The 25066-nt window shown below is 39.7% G+C and overlaps 1 protein-coding gene across 4 annotated transcripts in view; it reads left to right on the top strand.

The window, feature by feature from the left end:
- Positions 1–25066, top strand: part of LOC124777024 (nuclear pore complex protein Nup93-like) — a 213281-nt gene that overhangs the window by 121184 nt on the left and 67031 nt on the right. For all 4 annotated transcript variants that reach the window (XM_047252278.1, XM_047252279.1, XM_047252280.1 and 1 more), the window contains 4 exons: positions 9506–9672; positions 10407–10598; positions 12078–12204; positions 12303–12453. In XM_047252278.1, coding sequence (XP_047108234.1) covers positions 9506–9672; positions 10407–10598; positions 12078–12204; positions 12303–12453 — 637 coding nt within the window. The remainder of the gene's footprint in view (positions 1–9505; positions 9673–10406; positions 10599–12077; positions 12205–12302; positions 12454–25066) is intronic.

Genomic DNA, 25066 nt, shown 5'->3' with positions numbered 1-25066 from the left:
GATCTGATGTCAGGGCAAGGCGAATGCCCCGTGAATGTCATCTGCCAGTGTGTGTAGTGCCAACAGTAAAATTCAGACGTGATGGTGTTATGATGTGGTCGTGTTTTTCATTGAGGGGGATCTTGCACCCCTTGTTGTTTTGTGTGGTATTATCACAGCACAGGCCAGATTGATGTTTTAAGCACCTTCTTGCTTCCCACTGTTAAAGAGCAATTTGGGGATGGCCATTGCATCTTTTAACACAATCGAGCACCTGTTCATAATGCACGGCCTGTGGCAGAGTGGTTACACGACAGTAACATCCCTGTAATGGACTGGCCTGCACAGAGTCCTTACCTGAATCCTACAGAACACCTTTGGAATGTTTTGGAACGCCAACTTTGTGCCAGGTCCCACCAACCAACATAGATATCTCTCCTCGGTGCAGCACACCGTGAAGAATGGGCTGCCATTCCCCAAGAAACTTTCCAGTACCTGATTGAATATATGCCTGCGAGAGTAAAAGCTGTCATCAAGGCTAAGGGTGGGCCAACACCATATTGAATTCCAGCCTTACCGATGGAGGGCACCATGAACTTGTAACCATTTTCAGCCAGGTGTCCAGATACTTTCTCTCGCTCCTGCTCCCGAGCATTCCTTCAATTTCACCATTCTCTTTCCTTCCACATAATTTGTTTCTGACCTCTTTCGTCAGTCCTTGCTACTTTCTTTTGTGTATATTATTTGTTTGATTTAACTTATCTTCCTCTCATAATATACAATGTGTCCCAGGAGGAATGGTCTATATTCGAGGGTATAACAGGATTGATCATTTGAAGCAAAAAACTTTGTACGGACATATGCCCTATTCTGAATGGTTTTGTGATAGGACACATTTAATGTACACTGTTATTTATTTTCTGTGTTATTCAATACATTGTCAGGTTTACTCATCTGCACATGTACAATAGTTAGTAAACATTACAACATGTATTTTACAAGTATCAATTGAAAAATATTTATTTTCAACACATTCACCTCTAAGCATTATTTTACATGTCGATTGACAGCAGTTGTACAGTTTACAGTGTTGTTGTTGTTGTTGTTGTTGTTGTTGTTCTGATCTTCAGTCCTGAGACTGGTTCGATGCAGCTCTCCATGCTACTCTATCCTGTGCAAGATTCTTCATCTCCCAGTACTTACTGCAACCTACATCCTTCTGAATCTGCTTAGTGTATCCATCTCTTGGACTCCCTCTACGATTTTTACCTTCCATGCTGCCCTCCAATGCTATATTTGTGACCCCTTGATGCCTCGGAACATGTCTTATCAACCGGTCCCTTCTTCTTGTCAAGTTGTGCCACAAACTTCTCTTCTCCCCAATTCTATTCAATACTTCCTCATTAGTTATGTGATCTACCCATCTAATCTTCAGCATTCTTCTATAGCACGACATTTCAAAAGCTTCTATTCTCTTCTTGTCCAAACTATTTATTGTCCATGTCTCACTTCCATACATGGCTACACTCCATACAAATGCTTTCAGAAACGACTTCCTGACACTTAAATCTATACTCGATGTTAACAAATTTCTCTTCTTCAGAAACGCTTTCTGTGCCATTGTCAGTCTACATTTTATATCCTCTCTACTTCGACCATCATCAGTTATTTTGCTCCGCAAACAGCAAAACTCCTAATCTAATTCCCTCAGCATCACCCGACTTAATTCGACTACATTCCATTATCTTCGATTTGCTTTTGTTGATGTTCATCTTATATCCTCCTTTCAAGACACTGTCCATTCTGTTCAGCTGTTCTTCCAAGTCCTTTGCTGTCTCTGACAGAATTACAATGTCATCGGCGAACCTCAAAGTTTTTATTTCTTCTCCATGGATTTTAATACCTACTCCGAATTCTTCTTTTGTTTCCTTCAGTGCTTGCTCAATATACAGATTGAATAACATCGGGGGGTAGGCTACAACCCTGTCTCACTCCCTTCCCGACCACTGCTTCCCTTTCATGTCCCTCGACTCATAATTGCCATCTGGTTTCTGTACAAATTGTAAATAGCCTTTCGCTCCCTGTATTTTACCCCTGCCACCTTCAGAATTTGAAAGAGAGTATTCCAGTCAACATTGTCAAAAGCTTTCTCTAAGTCTACAAATGCTAGAAACACTAGGTTTGCCCTTCTTTAATCTAGCTTTTAAGATAAGTCGTAGGGTCAGTATTGCCTCAGGTGTTCCAATATTTCTACCGAATCCAAACTGATCTGCCCCCAGGTCAGCTTCTACCAGTTTTTCCATTCGTCTGTAAAGAATTTGCGTTAGTATTTTGCATCTGTGACTTATTAAACTGATAGTTCGATAATTTTCACATCTGTCAACACCTGCTTTATTTTGGATTGGAATTATTATATTCTTCTTGAAGTCTGAGGGTATTTCGCCTGTTAGAGGTTTGTCATGACTGGCTCTCCCAAGACCGTCAGTAGTTCCAATGGAATGTTGTCTACTCCCGGGGCCTTGTTTCGATCAAGTCTTTCAGTGCTCTGTCAAACTCTTCACACAGTATCATATCTCCCATTTCATCTTCATCTACATCCTCTTCCCTTTCCATAATATTGTCCTCAAGTACATCGCCCTTGTATAGACCCTCTATATACTCCTTCCACCTTTCTGCTTTCCCGTCTTTGCTTACATCTGGGTTTCCATCTGAGCTCTTGATATTCATACAAGTGGTTCTCTTTTCTCCAAAGGTCTCATTAATTTTCCTGTAGGTAGTATCTGTCTTACCACTCGTGAGGTATGCCTCTACATCCTTACATTTGTCCTCTAGCCATCCCTGCTTAGCCATTTTGCACTTCCTGTCGATCTCATTTTGAGACGTTTGTATTCCTTTCTGCCTGCTTCATTTACTGCATTTTTATATTTTCTTTCATCAATTAAATTCAATATTTCTTCTGTTACCCAAGGATTTCTACTAGGCCTTGTCTTTTTACCTACTTGATCCTCTGCTACCTTCACTATGTCTTCCCTCAAATCTACCCATTCTTCTTCTACTGTTATTTCTTTCCCCCATTCCTGTCAATTGTTCCTTAATGCTCTCCCTGAAACTCTGTACAACCTCTGTTTTAGTCAGTTTATCCAGGTCCCATCTCCTTAAATTCCCACCTTTTTGCAGTTTCTTCAGTTTTAATCTACAGTTCATAACCAATAGATTGTGGTCAGAGTCCACATCTGCCCCTGGAAATGTCTTATAATTTAAAACCTCGTTCCTAAATCTCTGTCTTACCATTATATAATCTATCTGATACCTTCTAGTATCTCCAGGGTTCTTCCATGTATACAGCCTTCTTTCATGATTCTTCAACCAAGTGTTAGTTATGATTATGTTGTGCTCTGTGCAAAATTCTACCAGGCGGCTTCCTCTTTCATTTCTTAACTGCAATCCATTTTCACCTACTATGTTTCCTTCTCTCCCTTTTCCTACACTCGAATACCAGTCACCCATGAGTATTAAATTTTTGTTTCCCTTCACTACCTAACTAATTTCTTCAATTTCTTCATCATCTGCAGAGCTAGTTGGCATATAAACTTGTACTACTGTAGTAGGCGTGGGCTTCGTGTTTATCTTGGCCACAATAATGCGTTCACTATGCTGTTTGTAGTAGCTTACCTGCACTCCTATTTTTTTAATTCATTATTAAACCTACTCCTGCATTACCCCTATTTGATTTCGTGTTTATAACCCGGTATTCACCTGACTAAAAGTCTTGTTCCTCTTGCCACCGAACTTCACTAATTCCCACTATATCTAACTTAAACCTATCCATTTCCCTTTTTAAATTTTCTAACCTATCTGCCCGATTAAGGGATCTGACATTCCACGCTCCGATCCGTAGAACGCCAGTTTTCTTTCTCCTGATAAAGACGTCCTCTTGAGTAGTCCCCACCCGGAGATCTGAATGGGGGACTATTTTACCTCTGGAATATTTTACCCAGGAGAACGCTATCATCATTTAACCATACAGTAAAGCTTCATGCCCTCGGGAAAAATTAAGGCTGTAGTTTCCTCTTGCTTTCAGCCATTCGCAGTACCAGCACAGCAAGGCCGATTTGGTTAGTGTTAAAAGGCCAGATCAGTAAATCATCGAGACTGTTGCCTCTGCAGCTACTGAAAAGGCTGCTGCATCTCTTCAGGAACCACACATTTGTCTGGCCTCTCAACAGATACCCCTCCGTTGTGGTTGCACCTACGGTACGGCCATCTGTATCGCTGAGGCACGCAAGCCTCCCCACCAACGGCAAGGTCCATGGTTCATGGGGGAAGCAAAGTTCACAATAAACATTTGAATATCCTACCATTGACTTCAATGCCCTTGGTGTGTTCATGGGAGAACATGTTGTGTTGCTTCTCTGAGTGCCTCTGCACATTACATAGCAAGGGCAGCAATGTCAATGATGCTACCATGCAGTTCATCTTGGATATTCACCTTTAATTTGTGCACCTCCGTCAGTCTCATAAACAAAAATCTAATGGTGTAAAGTCTGGTGATCTCAGTTGCTTGTTAATTGGGAAACAATCCAGCGATTTAGGTAAGACACATATGTGTGTGTACCATTAGCCCAAAAACAAATGTACATTCAGAATAGGGCATGTGTCCACCTGAAGTTTTTTGTTTCAAAAGAGTGTTCCTCTTGTATCCCTGAATATTGACCATTCGTCCTGGAACACACTATACAGGGTGATTCAAAAAGAATACCACAACTTTAGGAATTTAAAACTCTGCAACGACAAAAGGTAGAGCTAAGCAATATCTGTCGGCGAATTAAGGGACCTATAAAGTTTCATTTAGTTGTACATTTGTTCGCTTGAGGCGCTGTTGACTAGGCGTCAGCGTCAGTTGATGCTAAGATGGCGACTGCTCAACAGAAAGCTTTTTGTGTTATTGAGTACGGGAGAAGTGAATCGACGACAGTTGTTCAGCGTGCATTTCGAACGAAGTATGGTGTTAAACCTCCTGATAGGTGGTGTATTAAACGTTGGTATAAACAGTTTACAGAGAATGGGTGTTTGTGCAAAGGGAAAAGTTCTGGACGGCCTCCAAGAAGCCCTGATTTTACCCCCTGCGATTTTTTCTTATGGGGGTATGTTAAGGATATGGTGTTTCGGCCACCTCTCCCAGCCACCATTGATGATTTGAAACGAGAAATAACAGCAGCTATCCAAACTGTTACCCCTGATATGCTACAGAGAGTGTGGAACGAGTTGGAGTATCGGGTTGATATTGCTCGAGTGTCTGGAGGGGGCCATATTGAACATCTCTGAACTTGTTTTTGAGTGAAAAAAAACCTTTTTAAATACTCTTTGTAATTATGTATAACAGAAGGTTATATTATGTTTCTTTCATTAAATACACATTTTTAAAGTTGTGGTATTCTTTTTGAATCACCCTGTATAATATGTACTTCCTGCCACCTGCAGCTAACAGTCGGAGGATGACAACTAACTAAACTTTAGCTTTAAGACAGTATTCTTCTTCAAAGCACATGCTTTCATGCCCCACACACATGGACACACTCTTAGCCACATCAGAAGTACACTTTCTCGTGTGTCTCTACAGTCTGTCTATTTTGGGAGCTGTTTTCAGCTTGTTGTCTATAGTCGAGACAATGAACGATGATCCCTGACTGGTTGCAGTGCTGTTGTCAGCTTTCAGTTGCGAAGTATGAATGGCTGCTGGTGAAAAAGATAGCCATCTATAGAGCTGTGAAAACACTGAGGCATTGCCATAGAGATGTTCCCAAAATCACTTTATGTTATTGGTTGAGATATAGATGCAAAGCTGCTGCACCCAGCCCACTGCAGCTGTCGGGGATCAGCTTACACTGACTTGTTTTTAGTGGTTAGCTTTGTGGTCTCTAGATCACAGATTCAATTCCTGTATGGGTCAGAGATTGGGTGCTTGTGTTGTCATAATCATTTAGTCTCATCTTCATTCTTCATCGACACACAAGTTGTTGAAGTTGTGTCAAATAGACAACCCCAGACGGAGTCTCCCAAACAAGAATGCCACGTGGCCATTTCATTTGGTGAGTTGAGGTCTATCAACATAGTTATTTATGTTACATCTTGCATTTCCCATTGATTTTGGCTTCTCTTTGGACTATCTAAATCCCTGCAAAAGTCAGAATGGTTTTGTTGTGCAGCCTTCACTAGTCACTGAAATTGTCTATCTTGACAGAATGCTGAAATATAATGTTGCTTCTTGCTTCTTTCCTGTTGAATGTTGGTGGTTGGACTCATCACCAACTTTTGTTACAGCTGCTACTTTGTATGAACCAGAGGTAAAGACTTCATATTTCCAGTTTTTCTTACTATTTTCTCTTCTTGCAGCCAATTGCCTTGTAACCTCCTCCTCACTTATCGACCTTAATGACAGTGAAAAATTAAACCGCGTGTACCTAATGGAAATTTGGGAAAAGCAATCGTCACCGAAGTTAATCTGTCGGTAAAGAGGGGGGAAAGGGTTGCATCTAAATGAAAGGAAAAACGCAAATGAAACTGGTGGAAATTAATTTTGAAAAGGGGTAAAGTTAATAAAAAAAGTAAATGTGCGGCCATTACATTAACAATTAACTAGCGGTAATTAGATATTTGAGATTTGGGGGAAATTACAGTCGCCAGTCCTATGGACAATTACTTTAGTAACTGAAAAAGAAAGATTATTACACATATAATTAGCACTAGAAGCGTGGCAACTGAAGGTTGACACGTGTAGTGTGAAAACTGAAAGTTTGTCAGAAGTAATAAATTTCGCAACACTCTGACTTAATTTAGTAAAAGAATTACTAAACCGGAAAATTGAAAGTTAATTTAGTGACTGAAATTAATAGTGAGCTTTGTTTCTGAAGCACATCGAAATTCAGTAAAATACGGTTAGTCTTGGGCTACCTCAACAATCATTTCAAAAGCTACTTGAATCTACGCAATTTAGAAATAAGAGATTTAACTTTGAACTTGAATTAAATGATTCTGAACAATGAACAATAGTAAAATTTAGTACGTACCAAGCTGAGCTGCAGTCACAGGTAAGCTAAAATACGGTAACAAAAGTCGCACTTTTAATTTGTGCTTGTGTAATCTAAATATTGTAGCCAGCTATGAATACCTTAACTGAACTTTGAAATTAAAGCAGTGAAATCGAATGATATTACTTTAATGCTGGCGTTTGAATTTCAATGACACTCGGGTCCATTCCGGAAAGGGAAGGGACCCTGCTTGGTAATGCAATTGGGACAATGAGCAACAAAGGTTCATGCTACGTTGCTGTAATTTAGTGAGAAAAATTTAACAGTTTGAAAAGCTGAGGTCTGCCATACAGTTCTAAAAGTTTACGTGCTACTAGTCTTCCTTGTTGGTTGATTGAAGGTTTGAAGTCGTCGATCGAGGAGGTGGCGACAGTCACTCATTGTCGGCCATCGCTGTTGCAGAAGCTGGATGTTGGTGCGCCTTCTTCTCGACATGGTCTCGCGGGAGCGTCACACAACACACCTGCTCAACCGCACTACTCCAGTCAGACTCTCTCTGTCTGCTCTGCCCGCGCTCCACGCGGCAGAGTTAACACTACCAAAGATCCTAAACCCTTTGGTTCTCCACATGACCTATCGATGTAGTCGTTCGATAGCATAGTTTTCCCTATGCCAGACCCAGCGTATTAATACAAATAATATTCACAAACAAACCAATTATACATCGACATAAATGCATATATATACAAATAGTAAAACAATTACAATATACAAAGACACAGAAATGTCGTATCTTCAGGTAACAAAATAAGGAAAAAATTCATAGTACATTAGATGGAAATAGGAGGATATCCATTTCCGGTGTTACAGCCTGTTGGCTTCAGTCTCAGGTTGTTTGACTGATATTTGATAATTTTTCTGACATTTCGCCAGCATGGCATACTCAAAGCTTAACCCTCCATGCTGGTAATACACTGGAGTTGAGCCCACAGCTGAGATTATATGTACCTTGTGCACCAATGTAAAAGGAGTTTTCTTTGTCATTTCCGCTGTGGTTCTGCCCTGAGTGGTCCTTCTCTGCAGACGGGAATCCAGCATCCATTCACCTTGAGGCTTCCTTCTTTCACGTTGAACTTATTGTCATGTTTGTGTATTTCTGGCACTTTCCTGAACAAGTGGCTTTAAAAGCTTTTCTCTACAGCAAGATCTTCCATGTTGGCAAATTTCACTATGTGGTCGGTTTCACACAGCATGTACTCCACCATGGCAGATTCCTCTAGCTGCCGCAACGTGTAATGCTGCTTATGTTTGGTGGTCCTGGTGTTGTTTGATCGTCCAGTCATTCCAGCATCGACATTTCCACCTGTACATGGTAATCAATATATTCGTAACATTGCAAGCGGGCCCATGTAGGTCCCTTTTCTCCTTTGCCAATCTGGGACACTCTTTGATCGTCTTCTTGGGTTTACAAATAGTCTTTACATCATGTTTGCGCAATATACGGCAGAGTTTGTTCATCACTCTGGGAATATATGGCAGAAAGGCCATATCCGACATTTCTTTTTCTGATGTGTCACTTCGCTGAATGTTCGATTCTGTGAAACTTTTTGTGTAACTGGTGGAGTACCCATTCTCCTCAGAATGTTTTCCAGATGTTGAATCTCATATCTGAGGTGCTGCACCTCACATGTTCATCTTGCTCTCTTTTTCTTGCTCGGGTGGCGATTTGATCATTTGTGAAGCTAGTGGCCTGTGTGTGATTGGTTTTGATACGTGTTCTGTCCCAGGTTTTCGCTGGCCTTGTGACCAGAATATCGAAAAAGGGTAGCTATTGGTCCTTTTCTACCTCGATGATAAATTTTATGTTTGTATGGAGAGCGTTCAGGTGTCTTACGAAGTAACGGAGCTGTTCCTCACCATGGCTCCACACAGTCAAGGTATCATAGTCGTATCTGTACCATGCCGTAAGTTTACAAGATACCAAGTCCAGCACCTGTAATTCAAAACGTTCTATGAAGAAGTTGGCCATCACTACACTAAGTAGACTACCTATGGTAACACCTTCCAGCTGTTCATAAAAGTTGCATTCTGCATGAAATAGCTTGTGACGAGACATGCATGAAAAAGTTTGGTGATATCTTGCAGTAAAATAGAACCGACGTGCTCCAGAGAATCAGTAAGAGTCGCTTTGCTAAACAAAAATGTAAAGCCTGTACGGGATGTCATTTGGTCGATGTTTGGTTTCTCCAACTTCTCAGTGCAGTATACACGGTCTTTTATATGTGTGTCAGGTTTTTATACATGCAGCTGGAGCAGACAGGCAAAATGTTTCATCAGTTTTGTGCATTACTCCAGAGGGTAGAACTCTTAATTCAGAGAGCTTAATATCTCTCAACTTTTCGCACAGAAAACGTGCTTGCAGAATGTTTCATTTGTTTTCTGTGAAAATTGTTGTTTTCATTGATGAAATGCTCTGAATATGATGTAAAATCTTACAGGGCCGTTTTTGGAATACTTGGAGCATGTGATATTTCGGAGGAACATTCAGAAGTTATAAAAACAGCAGATGACTATTTATGGATGAAATTGTCTCAGATATGTAATAGTGCAGATGGGACAAAATTTTCTTATCCTGAACTACAATCTTTGATTTTGGAAGAACAAGGTACATTTCTATATTTATCAGTATAATATTTTGTCATGATAGTTTATTTATTTAAAGCTTATAAGTAAATCTAGTTATGATATATTTCAAACCTGGTTAACACAAAAATCTGTAGAGAATCCCTTCAATTCAGGACACATGAATTGATGTAACTGACTCATTTATAAACCAACTTCTCATAGCTTACGTGTGTTGATGCTAGCTCAAAAGTGACAGTATTTTTGTTGCAGGCTTACTGTAATTATGGTTACAAATAATAATTTTAACTCCCTTTCACCTTTTCATCTTACAAGTTCCCTCCCCTCTCTGTTTGTCCCTCTTCGTCCCTTCTTCCTACAACTACTAATATTTTTACCAATATTTACAACATTTGAATCATTGTAAATTCTCTAAGCATTTGCTTCCTCAGGAGAGCCAGACGGTTTTTGTAGATGGAGGGTATAAGGTAAAAGATAAAAATCACGATTTTAGCAGTAAACACTGTTTGCTTGTGTCTGGTATGTATTACTCATTTATTTTAAACATACATGGTCTCTGTAGTGATATGAAAGAATTTTTAGCCGCCATAGAACTGAAATATCGCTTCTCCATGGTTTTGTAGCTTAATATGAAGTTTATATTGTTGTGATTTGTATTCTGTGTATCAGTGAACGTATTGAAGCAGCATGTTTGTTTAAGTTAGAACCTTTCAAGACTTGTGATGTAACTGTAAATAAAGACTTCTGTTATTTCAGGTGAAAGTCATTATAATGCCTCTGAACAGCCAATGCTCTACTTCAGTATGTTATTCCTTACTGGACAGTTTGAGGCAGCTATTGAATTCCTTACTCGAACAGATAAGCTGAAGGTGCATGCAGTTCACATCGCCCTTGTTCTTAATGAACAAAGTATACTTGCTGCTCCACCAAGTATACAGACACCATTGTGTGAGTTCCTTATATATACATTTTCAATTGTTTGTCTGGTAGGTGGACAATGACAGAAAGTAAGGTATAAGTTGTGTTTAATAGTGAAGAGCTTACTAATTATCATAAAGCAAATATATTGAGCAGTGTATGTGCACATAACCAAGAAGTCTCTCTCTCTCTCTCTCTCTCTCTCTCTCTCTCTCTCTCTCTCTCTCTCTCCCCCCCCCCCTCCCCCCTCTGCCTCCTCCCTCCCTCCTCCCCCTCCTCCCCTTATAATCTTATACTCCCAGAACTGCCTAGATATTACGCGGAAGGCACAACATGTGTGATATTTCATTGAAGATTTATCCAACTTCTTTGGATGTATTTTAAACGTCGGAAGAATAACACGCATTGAGCATTTCTTGTTCTTCCAAGTTTTGTAAGGGATGGTTCATAGACAACAGGATCATTAATTTTCTGGCTATTGGGTTCATTCTTTTTGATTATTGTTTAAAATTGCTAGGTTTTGTTGGAAATGGCTAGGTTTCCCATAGCCTGTTGCACTTAACTATCTGTCATGTCTGTGATAACCAAAAGCATATTAGTACAGATTTTTATCTCATATTTCTAAATGCACTATGTTCAAGATGAGCTTGTGTCTGACATACAGAACATGGCAATCTTACACCATCTTCAATATGTGCGGGGCTACTACAAATGATTAGTTCATTTCAGAGTTTTATATCTTCCAAAGTACTACAATATAAATATGATTGCTGCATGAATAAAACAGTAAACTCATAGTGTTTGCATTGCACCAACCAGTTGGTTTACAAGTGCAGTACTATGACAAAAAAAGTTTTTGTATTTATATGTTGGGACGTGTGAGATGGAGGCGTGTTTATTATAGAGCCCTAAGGAATGCCATAGAATGTTGCTTGACAATTATTATTTCAATAGGCATAGCAATTAGCTGACAAATGAACCATGTGCTTCAGTATTTAGTTTGCCTCACTAAAATTTAACAACCACTTAGAACAGAATTAGAGCTTAGTGACAACAACAGACAGGATTAATAATGATGACATTCGGAAGATGCAGTTTCACACCATCAGAATTTTTACTAACTACATTGCAGTGGCCAGTGATAATGAGTGTTTTCTTTGGGGGGTGGGGGTTGCACATTCAGCTTACTATGCACTGAATAGTGTAGAAGATTAAGAATTTGAAATAACATTGTTGAAGCTCATTATTTGGCTTAGATCTGTAGTAATATAATAAATTTACAAAAAGTGAATAAAATATACAAATCACCGTCAAATTTTTTAAAAAAATGTCTTGAGGACTGCAGTTTAAAGGCCTCTAATCAGTGATGTGAAGGTTTAAATTAATTAGACTTAATGTGTCATTGGTAGTTGTGTAATTAGACCTCTTAAGAGTTCCTGGTTTAGTTTAAGGAATTTGTGAATTTGGTTCTTGAACTTGTCTTGCATACTGAAAAAATTGTTTTTATAGTGTCAGTAGAACCGGATGATGATCCACCTGCAAGAAGGTTAAATTTAGCGCGACTAATAATGCTTTATGTCCGAAAGTTTGAAGCTACAAATCCGTTGGAGGCTCTCCAGTACTACTACTTTTTGAGGTAAACACTACATGGAACATAACTGTATACATGAAGTCCTGACATGCTTGAGCCAACTTTGTCATTCCTTAGATTTTAATCTGATGAATTTTATACAGAAATATGAAGAATGCAGATGGCAAGAATCTCTTCATGTTGTGCGTTAGTGATCTGGTCATGGAAGCAAGAAATTTCGATGAAGTTTTGGGCTACCTGGAGTCTGATGGTTGTCGGAAACCTGGTTACATAGATTCCTTCCACGGAGTTCAGGTAATGTAGAATGTCAATCAGATCATCATCATTTTTGCTTTTCACCCATAAGAATAGCGTAATATTTATTTTTCATCCTTTCTACACATAATTTACTTACATGTGCAGAAAAGTAATGCTTTCAAATTTTTCATGTGAAAACTCTTAGAGCTTTTTAAATAAAATGTGTAATGTAACTATTTTGGTGCATGAGAAACAGCTGTGATTGAGTTTCGAATTCAGAAAGTTTATCCACATATGGAGTGCCTTCTCCTTCAGCATGACAATGCCAGACTGCACATGGATGATGTGACATCTACAATAACTGCCGTAATCAGATTCTTTTGGTTCACTGCCATCAATAATCATCACTACAGTCCCTCAGTACAGTCCCAAATTGGCTCCATCCAATCTTCCTCTGTTAAAAATTTTCCAAGGCATTACTTTTCAACACATCCTCATATGCATCAAAGTGTGTAAATGCATCAGATTATATAAATTAAATGTAAATGGATAGATGAAAAATCTACTCGCCAAGCAGCAGCAGAACAACACACACACACACACACACACACACACACACACACACACACACACAGGTTTAACTTTTACAAGCTTACAGAGCCAGTGGCTTATTCTGGCCAAAGAGTTGAAGGGGAAGGAAGAGAGATGAAGGAAAAGGACTTGAACGGTTTAGGGAAAGGGATACAAAAAGACACCCAGAACCTCGGGTCAGTGGAGACTTACCAGACGAATTGAGAAGGAAAGACTGATTGTTGGGGACTGCATATAAATATGTATATATATAAATAAATTGTCCAGTCTTTACTGACCTCTCAGGATTTGTTTTGTATAAACAGTGCATGTTGCTGCAACAGTAACAAGAAGGGAACCAGCTGCCTGAATCCTCATTCCGCCTCCTTCACCAAATATTTTGGCATGCGAACATATATTCGCACTTCTATGTGCTGAAAGAGAGTAGCGGAGAGGTAGTGACATTGGAAGAGAGAGGAGACAGTGGCACTGGGAGAGAAAGAGAAAGGAGGCAGTGATGGTGGAAGAGAGAAAGTGGCACCAAGAGAAAGAGGGATGAAGACAATAGCACTGGGAGCCAAAAAAAGAGGAGACTGTGGTAGTCAGTGAGTGACACTGGCAGTAAAAGTGAAAGAGAAATGGATGGTGAAAGAAGCTGTGGGAGAAAGAAAGGAAGAGGAGGGACAGTGAAATGTACAGGTAGTTGAGACCATATATTGACTAGGAGAGTCTGGACCCTCCCAGACTGGTATACTTTAACACATAGGTATAGGGGAGGGTGCAGTTTTGACAGGAGTTTTAAACGTGTGGTACAAGGGAAGAAATTTGTTGGACCCTCAGAATTTTTTGAACTTTCTAGATGTGTTGGAGACAGTGGCAGGGGGAAAGAAAGACAAAAGGAGAGAGAGTAGTAGACATACATATATAGACAGTGGCATTGAGGACATGGTGAGCATGAATGCTTCTCCACAGAGACTAGGTAAAAGGATTTAGACTATTCTTTGTTAAAAGATAAATGCTAACAACTATAATTAACTTCAAAACGTTTTAGGAAACTAATAATTTTTGCCACATGTTTTTGAGTTACCTTAATAGAAATCTCGTTTTGTGTATTTGCTTCTATTCTTACAGGAAATTAGCAACTTTTTAACTTGACACAATAAAAGATAATCAATGGGGTTAATTTAAAGTTGTTTGTTCTCTGCCATGTAATACTTTGCACTAGCCAAAATGCAGCCCCACTGTGAATGCCATTCTCAAACATGAGCTGAATTGTTTGACATTCGTTGCCGTGACTACTGTCAAAATGATTGACAGCTGCTGTGAATTGGTGTGTTGGAAGAGCTCCTGAGAGTCCTGGACCTGTGATACTGTTACCAGCAGTACCTCAAGTACTGTCCTCTCCCGTAGATCCTGTCTCCTCTGCAGAAAGTACAGAATCTGTCATTACTCATCCACTTGACTGTGAGTGGCATGTCAACGATAGATCTAAGTGTACTGTAGGAAGTGGGCAAGGACCAGAAAGGACTCGGGGTGTTCTACTGATCCTCCTAACTAACAAGTTTGAGGTGCTATCTATCACTAAAACTGAAACTGAGCAAGTGGGACTCATGTCACGAGTTTTGGAGGAACTTGTTTCTCCGGTATCAAGAGGAGGCATACACAGAATGGTAGGGGTGTATTTAATCGTCGGCAGTTCAAACATATGGCAAATTATGGTAACCCTTAAGGAAATTGCAGATAGGAACACCAGGTGCACTCAATGTGAATGCCTGGAGGCCTCATTCAGCGTGTTGAAGAGGCTACTCCAACAGCCATTGAGGGAAAAGGGTGCAACCAACTGCAGATCATGGTAAACATTGGAACAAATTATGCCTGTCATCTCGGGCCCCAACGCCATACTTGCATCATTCCAGTAAATGGCAGAGAAGATTGAGAAGACCAGCCTTGCACATAGAGTTTCAACAATTTGCGGTATTGCCCCAGACCTGATCGTGGCCTTTTGGTTCTGAGACAAGTGAAGGACTGAACCAGAGGCTTGGAAGTTTCTGTGGCAAGCTAGGCTGCATTTTCCTGGAGTTGTGCCATAGAGTTGATAGCTGTAGGGCCCCCTAAATGGGTCAGGCATGCACTACACATCACAGGCTGCTGTTAGGTAGTAGACTGTGTGTCAGGTGCACACAAGAGTTTTTAGTTAGGTGACTCTCCATCCAACCCAGATAACAATTACTGTAGGAAACCCAGAAGTATCAGTGTAAGATTGAAAGAAATGCCTCCCATAGGTGAGAGTATTAAAATCGTAATGGTAAACTGCTGAAGCATTTGCAACAAAGTGCCAGGGCTTGGAGAGCACATGAAAAGCAGGGAAGCTCACATAATATTAGGTACAGAAAACTCGATGAAAACTGAAATTGGTAGCAATGAGATTTTTGGGTAAAATTTAAGTGTACATCAAAAGGATAGGCAAAATGGAAATGGGGGTGGTGTATTTGTTGCAGTTGATAAGAAATTTAAATCCACCGATACAGAAATCTAAACTGTATGTGATATTATTTGGACAAGGCTCAGTATCGGAGGAGGGCATAAAATGGTTATTGGATCCTTCTGTCAGACACCAGGCTCATCTCCTTATGTAATCAAAAACTTAAGAGAAAACCTCAGTCCATTTGTATCTAAGTTCCCCAATCATATTGTAGTTACAGGGTGTATATGACCTGGGACAACTGGGAGATCCAGGAAAAACCCGGGAATTTTTTCATCCGGGAGAAAACCGGGAAAAACCTAGTATATTTTTAGAATTCCGGGAATTTCTCATTGTTGTAGTTTTCAGTTAAATTTTTGTAATTTTGACTGGTAAGAACCGATACTCTAACAAAGGATATTACTGTATCCCGCTACTGCAGAATAATACTTCAACAATAAAACATAAACCAGAGAAAAAACGAAAATAACTTAAATTGCAAAGGAAATGCGCCATATACAACAACTACACACGGTGCTCATGCAAGTGTCTGCCAATTGAAAACGTGTCAAAGGCTTTAGGAAGACTATGCAGTGCTTCATAACAACAAATTGCCTCCAGTGAGCATGAAGTCGCAACTGTTTGTAGTCGACGTGTTTTAGCAGTTACACACGGGCTCATGCGCAAGCGCAGTTGAGTCATGTTTGACCAGTAGATTCTCCCGCTTCTGGCAACAGGAATGTGGCTGTTGGCTGTGCAAGCAGTCGCAGCAAGCAGCTAGATGCTACCGGGAAAAGGGGGTGCCAAATTCATATTCTTGAGGAAAAAAAACTTGTTTCACAAAGCACCTAGCATCCAGCGCACATTTGCCTATCGATTATTTATATGATTTTGAAATGCTTCCCTGTTGGTTTTTGAACATTATTGAACACATTTTGAGTTGATTTCTGACTGAATCATAAGTTGACTTTTAAATGCAAGCACAGTGTACGTGATGTATCTGTCAGAAGAATCCTTGTCGCACCTAGAAATAAACTTTCTGCAGACAAAAGGGGACGGGGCTATATGAGCTGAGTGAGTAAAGCCGAACGGATGAATGCCAATTGCTGTCTGATTATGTGGTTGATTGGGTTTGCAAATGATCAGCATTGTTATAATTACTAGCGAAATCCATAGATTCAGACCATCAGAATGGAAATAAACAACTGACAGGAATAACAGGTGAGAAGATTACGTATTATCTTCTCGGTGTATCCAAGAAAACGAAATTTTATCAGAAAATTTTTGGCCAAATCGCTACACTAGTAAGGACCGGTAATACAGTCCCCGGCTAGCAGCCGCGTAAGTTCTATTCTGGAAGTAAAGCGGAAAACGTGTTGCTCAAACACGTAATAACGCCTAACCGGAAAATAATCGTGGGACAACTAAACCTGTGATTCTGGCAGGGTTAGTGAAGTTAATCGGCGAGCAAATTTTGACAGTGGCAGCAGTAGCTACAGAATTGGTGATGACAAAATTGTTTGTTAGAATGAGGAAGGAGAAGAAACAGGGACATCACACAAATTGTGGAAGAAGAAGACGATCCCAAATTTATATAAAAATTTCGTAATACTACTTTTCGATCTCATGCTTGAGAAGCTGGTGCGTATGAATGAAATGTGAAACTATTTCCTAACTTAAAGCTTTCTGCTTGTAGTATGCCTAAAAGGCATTTAATATTGGTACTTATTGGATTATATTCTGTCATGTTATAAAAATGGCCATTTGTGCCAAAACAGCCTCGTTTATTTGGTGCGTTACAAAACTGCTGCCATATTAGAAAGGTCTGTTTTGTTTTATCTAGCAGACAGTGACAAAATAGCCGTAATCAGATCGAGAAACCACACCAGTCTAGAGTATTATTTGTATTACCAGCTTTTTCAGTATTAGATAACGACATTTTGATTTTTCATGTAGCAAGACGTTTGACGAACTTTGATGAGGTAATAGATTCTTTCGCAGAAAGGAAAGCACGCCATGTAAAGGTGGAGCAAGATCAGAGAGAAAAAATACTAGGTGCTAAGGTTTGAAGAAATGTGTAATTTCTTGCTTATCTCTTGTCGGTATTGGTTTTATATATGCTATATTTAATTTTATGTCACTATTAACTATAGGCAATAAAGAGTTCAGATTTTCTGAAGAGTTCTTGTGCTCTCGATTACAAATAATCCGATCCGTTATTAATTGCGAGATTTTTTTAAAGAGGGGCAGGCATAATTACGAAAGGCTGAAATATGTCATTAGTCTCAGATTTTATTTTATTTCCACATTTCTGACAGTCAAGCATTAATCGCCTTGTGGAACAATGAAGTTATTTTTGCCTGTTTGGTAAAGAAATTTGACTTTTGTTAACCTTTTCCGCAGAGGCAGTCAATGTATTTGAAACGAAATGTTTAATTCCATAGTACTGGCTAGTTTCAACTGTTCGCTGCATTTCAAGTGCAAATTTTCATTTTCTAGCACGTATGGCATTATGCCATAATAAAGAACCAAACATGATATAATACAGTACTGGTGCACCAAGAAAATTTACATCTGGAAAACCACACTGAAAAGCTTAATATCAGGTTGAGATCTACTTCATTGGGAATCTGGACATACGAATGTGCCCTTTAAGTATGCACTTTAAATGTGCACATTTTAATACGGTTCACGAAATTCCGATGCTCTTCTTTCTTTTATGACATAATTTATTATCTTTCAATGTTTTACACGTACGTACATAGGGGCTTCCTATGTCATGGTAGCTACCCATGCGCGGTGTCGCCTGTTATCTGCGCTCTCTGGCAACTGCTGAAATGAACCTATCTGTAACAGGTCACGGGAAAATATTGTGAATGGTGGTTTGAAAAGCGTTAATTTCAAAGTAAATATCCTTTTACGTAAGTTGAGGTATTGTCAAGAATATACCATGAATTTATTAAATCACAGAGCATTTGACTCTCATTTAAAAATCAACTCTTTGATGATGAGCCATTTAGAAGAATTTCGAACCCTGAAGATGAGCCATTTAGAAGAATTTCGAATCCAGAAAAATCAGACATTTATGTCATTATTAAAAATTTTACTGGCACATTTGTGTGATATATCTTAAAGTGTAACACGCGCAAAAAAGATCAACAGTATATGCGAAAGCTTAGCTTCTCTTGCAGCTTGAGACCAATATTATATGTGAAAGCTTTTCTTTTCTTTTAGCAACACTATGTATATTAATTTAAACTATTAACTTTCCCTGTTTGTGAGTTCGTGCTACTTAACAGTGATGTCTGTTGGCTGACTACATCACGTGTCCTATGCTTTGAATATCCGCTGTCATTGGCTGGCGAGATCACATGACATGAGCTACAGACGGCTTACAAAAGCGCATTGAAAACTTGATTTCAATTATTCAGAAAGTAACATGCTGTGTTTAGTGGAATTCCAATGTATGCTTTCGTAATATGAAAATACGCAGCGTACATGTTGCTGCACATCAAAGATATTTCCAAAACGTGTCTTTTTCTCTGAGTTTCGTTTTCTAAAGTGCCGGGAAATTGTACGCCCGTGTATGAAACCATAACCATTCAAAGGATTGATAAGGGATAATATACTGTCACCCGGGAGAAAGTGTATTTTTAACCGGGAAATCCGGGAATTTTTTTTCCTTGTCCACGTATACACCCTGAGTTATCAGTGAAGACTTTAATCATCCAACATTTAATTGGGAAACTTGTAGCTTTATTAACAGTGGGCACAATAAGACATTCTGTGAAATGTTATTAAAAGCCTTCTCTGAAAACTACGTAGAACAGATAGCTAGGACCCCACTCACAATGGAAATATATTTGGTCTAATGGCAACAAATCGACCTGACCTCTTTGAGGATGTCCACATCAAAACTGGTATCAGTGACCATGATGCGGTTGTGGCAACAATGATAACCAAAGTACAAAGAACAACTAAAACAAGCAGAAAGATACATTATGTTCAGCAAACTAAATAAAAAATCAGTAGTGTCATATCTCATTGAGGAACTTGAAACTTTCAGTACAGGACAGGAGCATGTAGAGGAGCTATGGCTCAAGTTTAAAAGAATAGCTGACTATGCACTGGATAGATATATACCCAGTAGAACAGTTTATAATGGGAGGGAACCTTCATATTATACAGTCACCGTAAAGAAACTTCCAAGGAAACAGAGAATAGTGCACAATAGGTGCCAAATAAAGCATAGGGCTATAGACAGGAAATGTTGAATGAAATGCATTTGACTGTCATGAGAGCAATGTGTGATGCATTCAATGACTACCACAGCAGACTATTGTCAAATGATCTTTCACCGAACCCAAAAACATTCTGGTTTTGTGTAAAGGCTGTTAGTGGCACCAGAGTTAGTGTCCAGTACCTAGCGAATGAGACAGGAAGTGGAACTGAGGGTTGTTGTTGTTGTTGTTGTTGTTGTTGTTGTGGTCTTCAGTCCTGAGACGGGTTTGATGCAGCTCTCCATGCTACTCTATCCTGTGCAAGCTTCTTCATCTCCCAGTACCTACTGCAACCTACATCCTTCTGAATCTGCTTAGTGTATTCATCTCTTGGTCTCCCTCTACGATTTTTACCCTCCACGCTGCTCTCCAATACTAAATTGGTGATCCCTTGATGCCTCAGAACATGTCCTACCAACCGATCCCTTCTTCTGGTCAAGTTGTGCCACAAACTTCTATTCTCCCCAATCCTATTCAATACTTCCTCATTAGTTATGTGATCTACCCATCTAATCTTCAGCATTCTTCTGTAGCACCGCATTTCGAAAGCTTCTATTCTCTTCTTGTCCAAACTATTTATCATCCATGTTTCACTTCCATACATGGCTACACTCCATACGAATACTTTCAGAAATGACTTCCTGACACTTAAATCAATACTGGATGTTAACAAATTTCTCTTCTTCAGAAACGCTTTCCTTGCCATTGCCAGCCTACATTTTATATCCTCTCTACTTCGACCATCATCAGTTATTTTGCTCCCCAAATAGCAAAATTCCTTTACTACTTTAAGTGCCTCATTTCCTAATCTAATTCCCTCAGCATCACCCGACTTAATTTGACTACATTCCATTATCCTCGTTTTGCTTTTGTTGATGTTCATCTTATATCCTCCTTTCAAGACACTGTCCATTCCATTCAACTGCTCTTCCAAGTCCTTTGCTGTCTCTGACAGAATTACAATGTCATCAGCGAACCTCAAAGTTTTTATTTCTTCTCCATGAATTTTAATACCTACTCCGAATTTTTCTTTTGTTTCCTTTACTGCTTGCTCAATATACAGATTGAACAACATCGGGGAGAGGCTACAACCCTGTCTTACTCCCTTCCCAACCACTGCTTCCCTTTCATGTCCCTCGACTCTTATAACTGCCATCTGGTTTCTGTGCAAATTGTAAATAGCCTTTTGCTCCCTGTATTTTACCCCTGCCACCTTTAGAATTTGAAAGAGAGTATTCCAGTCAACATTGTCAGAAGCTTTCTCTAAGTCTACAAATGCTAGAAACGTAGGTTTGCCTTTCCTTAATCTTTCTTCTAAGATAAGTCATAAGGTCAGTATTGCCTCACGTGTTCCAGTGTTTCTACGGAATCCAAACTGATCTTCCCCGAGGTTGGCTTCTACTAGTTTTTCCATTCGTCTGTAAAGAAGTCGTGTTAGTATTTTGCAGCTGTGACTTATTGAGCTGATAGTTCGGTAATTTTCACATCTGTCAACACCTGCTTTCTTTGGGATTGGAATTATTATATTCTTCTTGAAGTCTGAGGGTATTTCGCCTGTTTCATACATCTTGCTCACCAGATGGTAGAGTTTTGTCAGGACTGGCTCTCCCACGGCCATCAGTAGTTCCAATGGAATATTGTCTACTCCGGGGCCTTGTTTCGACTCAGGTCTTTCAGTGCTCTGTCAAACTCTTCAGGCAGTATCATATCTCCCATTTCATCTTCATCTACATCCTCTTCCATTTCCATAATATTGTCCTCAAGTACATCGCCCTTGTATAGGCCCTCTATATACTCCTTCCACCTATCTGCTTTCCCTTCTTTGCTTAGAACTGGGTTGCCATCTGAGCTCTTGATATTCATACAAGTCGTTCTCTTATCTCCAAAGGTCTCTTTAATTTTCCTGTAGGCAGTATCTATCTTACCCCTAGTGAGATAGGCCTCTACATCCTTACATTTGTCCTCTATCCATCCCTGCTTAGCCATTTTGCACTTCCTGTCGATCTCATTTTTGAGACGTTTGTATTCCTTTTTGCCTGTTTCACTTACTGCATTTTTATATTTTCTCCTTTCATCAATTAAATTCAATATTTCTTCTGTTACCCAAGGATTTCTACTAGCCCTCGTCTTCTTACCTACTTGATCGTCTGCTGCCTTCACTACTTCATCCCTCAAAGCTACCCATTCTTCTTCTACTGTATTTATTTCCCCCATTCCTGTCAATTGCTCCCTTATGCTCTCCCTGAATCTCTGTACAACCTATGGTTCTTTTAGTTTATCCAGGTCCCATCTCCTTAAATTCCCACCTTTTTGCAGTTTCTTCAGTTTTAATCTACAGGTCATAACCAATAGATTGTGGTCAGAGTCCGCATCTGCCCCTGGAAATGTCTTACAATTTAAAACCTGGTTCCTAAATCTCTGTCTTACCATTATATAATCTATCTGATACCTTTTAGTATCTCCAGGGTTCTTCCATGTATACAGCCTTCTTTCATGATTCTTAAACCAAGTGTTAGTTATGGTTATGTTGTGCTCTGTGCAAAATTCTACCAGGCGGCTTCCTCTTTCATTTCTGTCCCCCAATCCATATTCACCTACTATGTTTCCTTCTCTCCCTTTTCCTACACTCGAATTCCAGTCACCCATGACTATTAAATTTTCGTCTCCCTTCACAATCTGAATAATTTCTTTTATTTCATCATACATTTCTTCAATTTCTTTGTCATCTGCTGAGCTAGTTGGCATATAAACTTGTATTACAGTAGTAGGTGTGGGCTTCGTATCTATCTTGGCCACAATAATGCGTTCACTATGCTTCCTATTCATTATTAAACCTACTCCTGCATTACCCCTATTTGATTTTGTGTTTATAACCCTGTAGTCACCTGACCAGAAGTCTTGTTCCTTTTGCTACTGAACTTCACTAATTCCCACTATATCTAACTTCAACCTATCCATTTCCCTTTTTAAATTTTCTAACCTACCTGCCCGATTAAGGGATCTGACATTCCACGCTTCGATCTGTAGAACGCCAGTTTTCTTTCTCCTGATAACGACATCCTCTTGAGTAGTCCCCGCCTGGAGATCCGAATGGGGGACTATTTACCTCCGGAATATTTTACCCAAGAGGACGCCATCATCATGTAATCATACAGTAAAGCTGCATGTCCTCGGGAAAAATTACGGCTGTAGTTTCCCCTTGCTTTCAGCCGTTCGCAGTACCAGCACAGCAAGGCCGTTTTGGTTATTGTTACAAGGCCAGATCAGTCAATCATCCAGACTGTTGCCCTTGCAACTACTGAAAAGGCTGCTGCCCCTCTTCAGGAACCACATGTTTGTCTGGCCTCTCAACGGATACCCCTCCGTTGTGGTTGCACCTACGGTACGGCTCTCTGTATCGCTGAGACACACAAGCCTCCCCACCAACGGCAAGGTCCATGGTTCATGGGGGGGGAACTGAGGGTAGGAAAGCAAAAGCCGAAATGCTTAACTCCGTTTTCAATGTGCCTTTACAAAAGAAAAACCAGGACAATTGCCCCAGTTTAATCTTCGTACCACTGAAAAGATGAGTAAAATAAGTATTAATGTCAGTGGTGTTGAGAAAGAGCTGAAATCATTAAAATTGAACAAAGCTCCAGAACCTGATGGAGTCACTATCTCAGTCTGTGCCAAATTTGTGGCTGAGTTAGCCCCTCTTCCAACTAGAATCTATTGTAGAACCCTCGAACAAAAACCGTCCTTAGTTCTTGGAGAAAAGCACAGGTCATATCTGTCTGCTAGAAGGGTAGTGGAAGTGATCTACAAAACTACCATCCAGTATCCCTGACATCGATTTGTTGTCCACTCTTAGCACATATTTTGAGCTCAAACATAATCAGGTATCTTGAACAGAATGACATACTCAGTGTCAACCAGCACAAATTCTGAAAACATAGCTCATATGAAACCTAACTCGCACTTTTCTCACATGACATACTGAAACCTTTGCATCAAGGCAATCAGCTCGATGCAGTATTTCTTGATTTCCAAAAAGCATTTGACACAGTACCACACTTACACTTCTTGCCAAAAGTATGATCAATAGGGTATCAAGTGAAATTTGTGAGTAGATTGAGGACATTTTGGTAGGGAGAACGCAGCATATCTTGGATGGAGTTTCATCGTCACATGTAGAAGTAACATCAGCTGTACCCCAGGGAGGCATATTGAGTTCCTTGCTGTTTTTGTTGTATGTTAATTATCTTGCAGGCAATATTAATAGTAACATCAGGCTTTTTGTAGGTGACGCAGTCATCTATAATGAAGCACTATCTGAAAGAAGCTGCCTAAATATTTAGTCAGGTCTTGATACAATTTCGAAGTGGTGCGGATTGTCGACTTGCTTTAAATGTTCAGAAACGTAAACCTACACACTTTGCAAAATGAAAAAACTTAGTATCCTATACTATAATATCAATGAGCCACTGTTGGAATCTGCCAACTCGCACTAATACCTGGGTGTAACACTTTGTAGGGGAATGAAATGGAATGATCACATAGGCTCAGTTGTGGGTAACTCAGGTGATAGACTTCACTTTACTGGTAGAATACTGGGGAAGTGCAATCAGACTACAAAGGAGATTGCTTACATAGCACTCGTCTGACCCATCCTAGTATATTGCTCAAGTGTGTGGGACCTGTATCAAACAGGAGATATTGATCTGTAGAGAGAAGGGCAGCACGAATGGCCACAGATTTGTTTAATCTGTGGGAGTGTGTTGCAGGCACACTGAAGGAACAGGGTCTTAAAGACAGACATAAATGATGTTGAGAAAGTCTATTAACAAAGTTTCAAGAACCAACTTTAAATGATGACTCTAGGAACATACTACAAACTGCTATGTGTTGCTCACATAGGGATCATAAGGACAAGATTAGAATAATTACTGCGTGCACAGAGGCATTCAGACGAACATTCTTCCTGCACACTATATGTGAATGGAACGGAAAGAAACCCTAATAAATGATAAAGGATGTACCCTCTGCAATGAACCTCATGGTGATTGGCGGAATATCGGTGTAGAATGAGAACTGCAGCTACTGACCCCCTACTTTTGTGTCGTTGTCTTTTAAAGAGGTGCATTCTCACCTTTTTTGTGCTCTGAGAGGATCCTTGTTTCATATGGTGAACTGCAACTCAAAATGATTGGAGTGGATACTGCCTGGATATAGAGAATCCAGAAACTTGAGAATACTGGTGTGAGATTGGTGATGAATAATTCAGTCATTAATTTTGAAGGTGATGGTGGCGACATTGTTGATAATAACATAGATAATATTTATATTCATAATACCTAACAAATAATTTTTAAAAATATTG

Source organism: Schistocerca piceifrons, chromosome 2 (assembly GCF_021461385.2).
Source record: "Schistocerca piceifrons isolate TAMUIC-IGC-003096 chromosome 2, iqSchPice1.1, whole genome shotgun sequence".
In the NCBI taxonomy this organism is placed as follows: domain Eukaryota; kingdom Metazoa; phylum Arthropoda; class Insecta; order Orthoptera; family Acrididae; genus Schistocerca; species Schistocerca piceifrons.
This window is presented reverse-complemented; position numbering and strand designations above follow the sequence as displayed.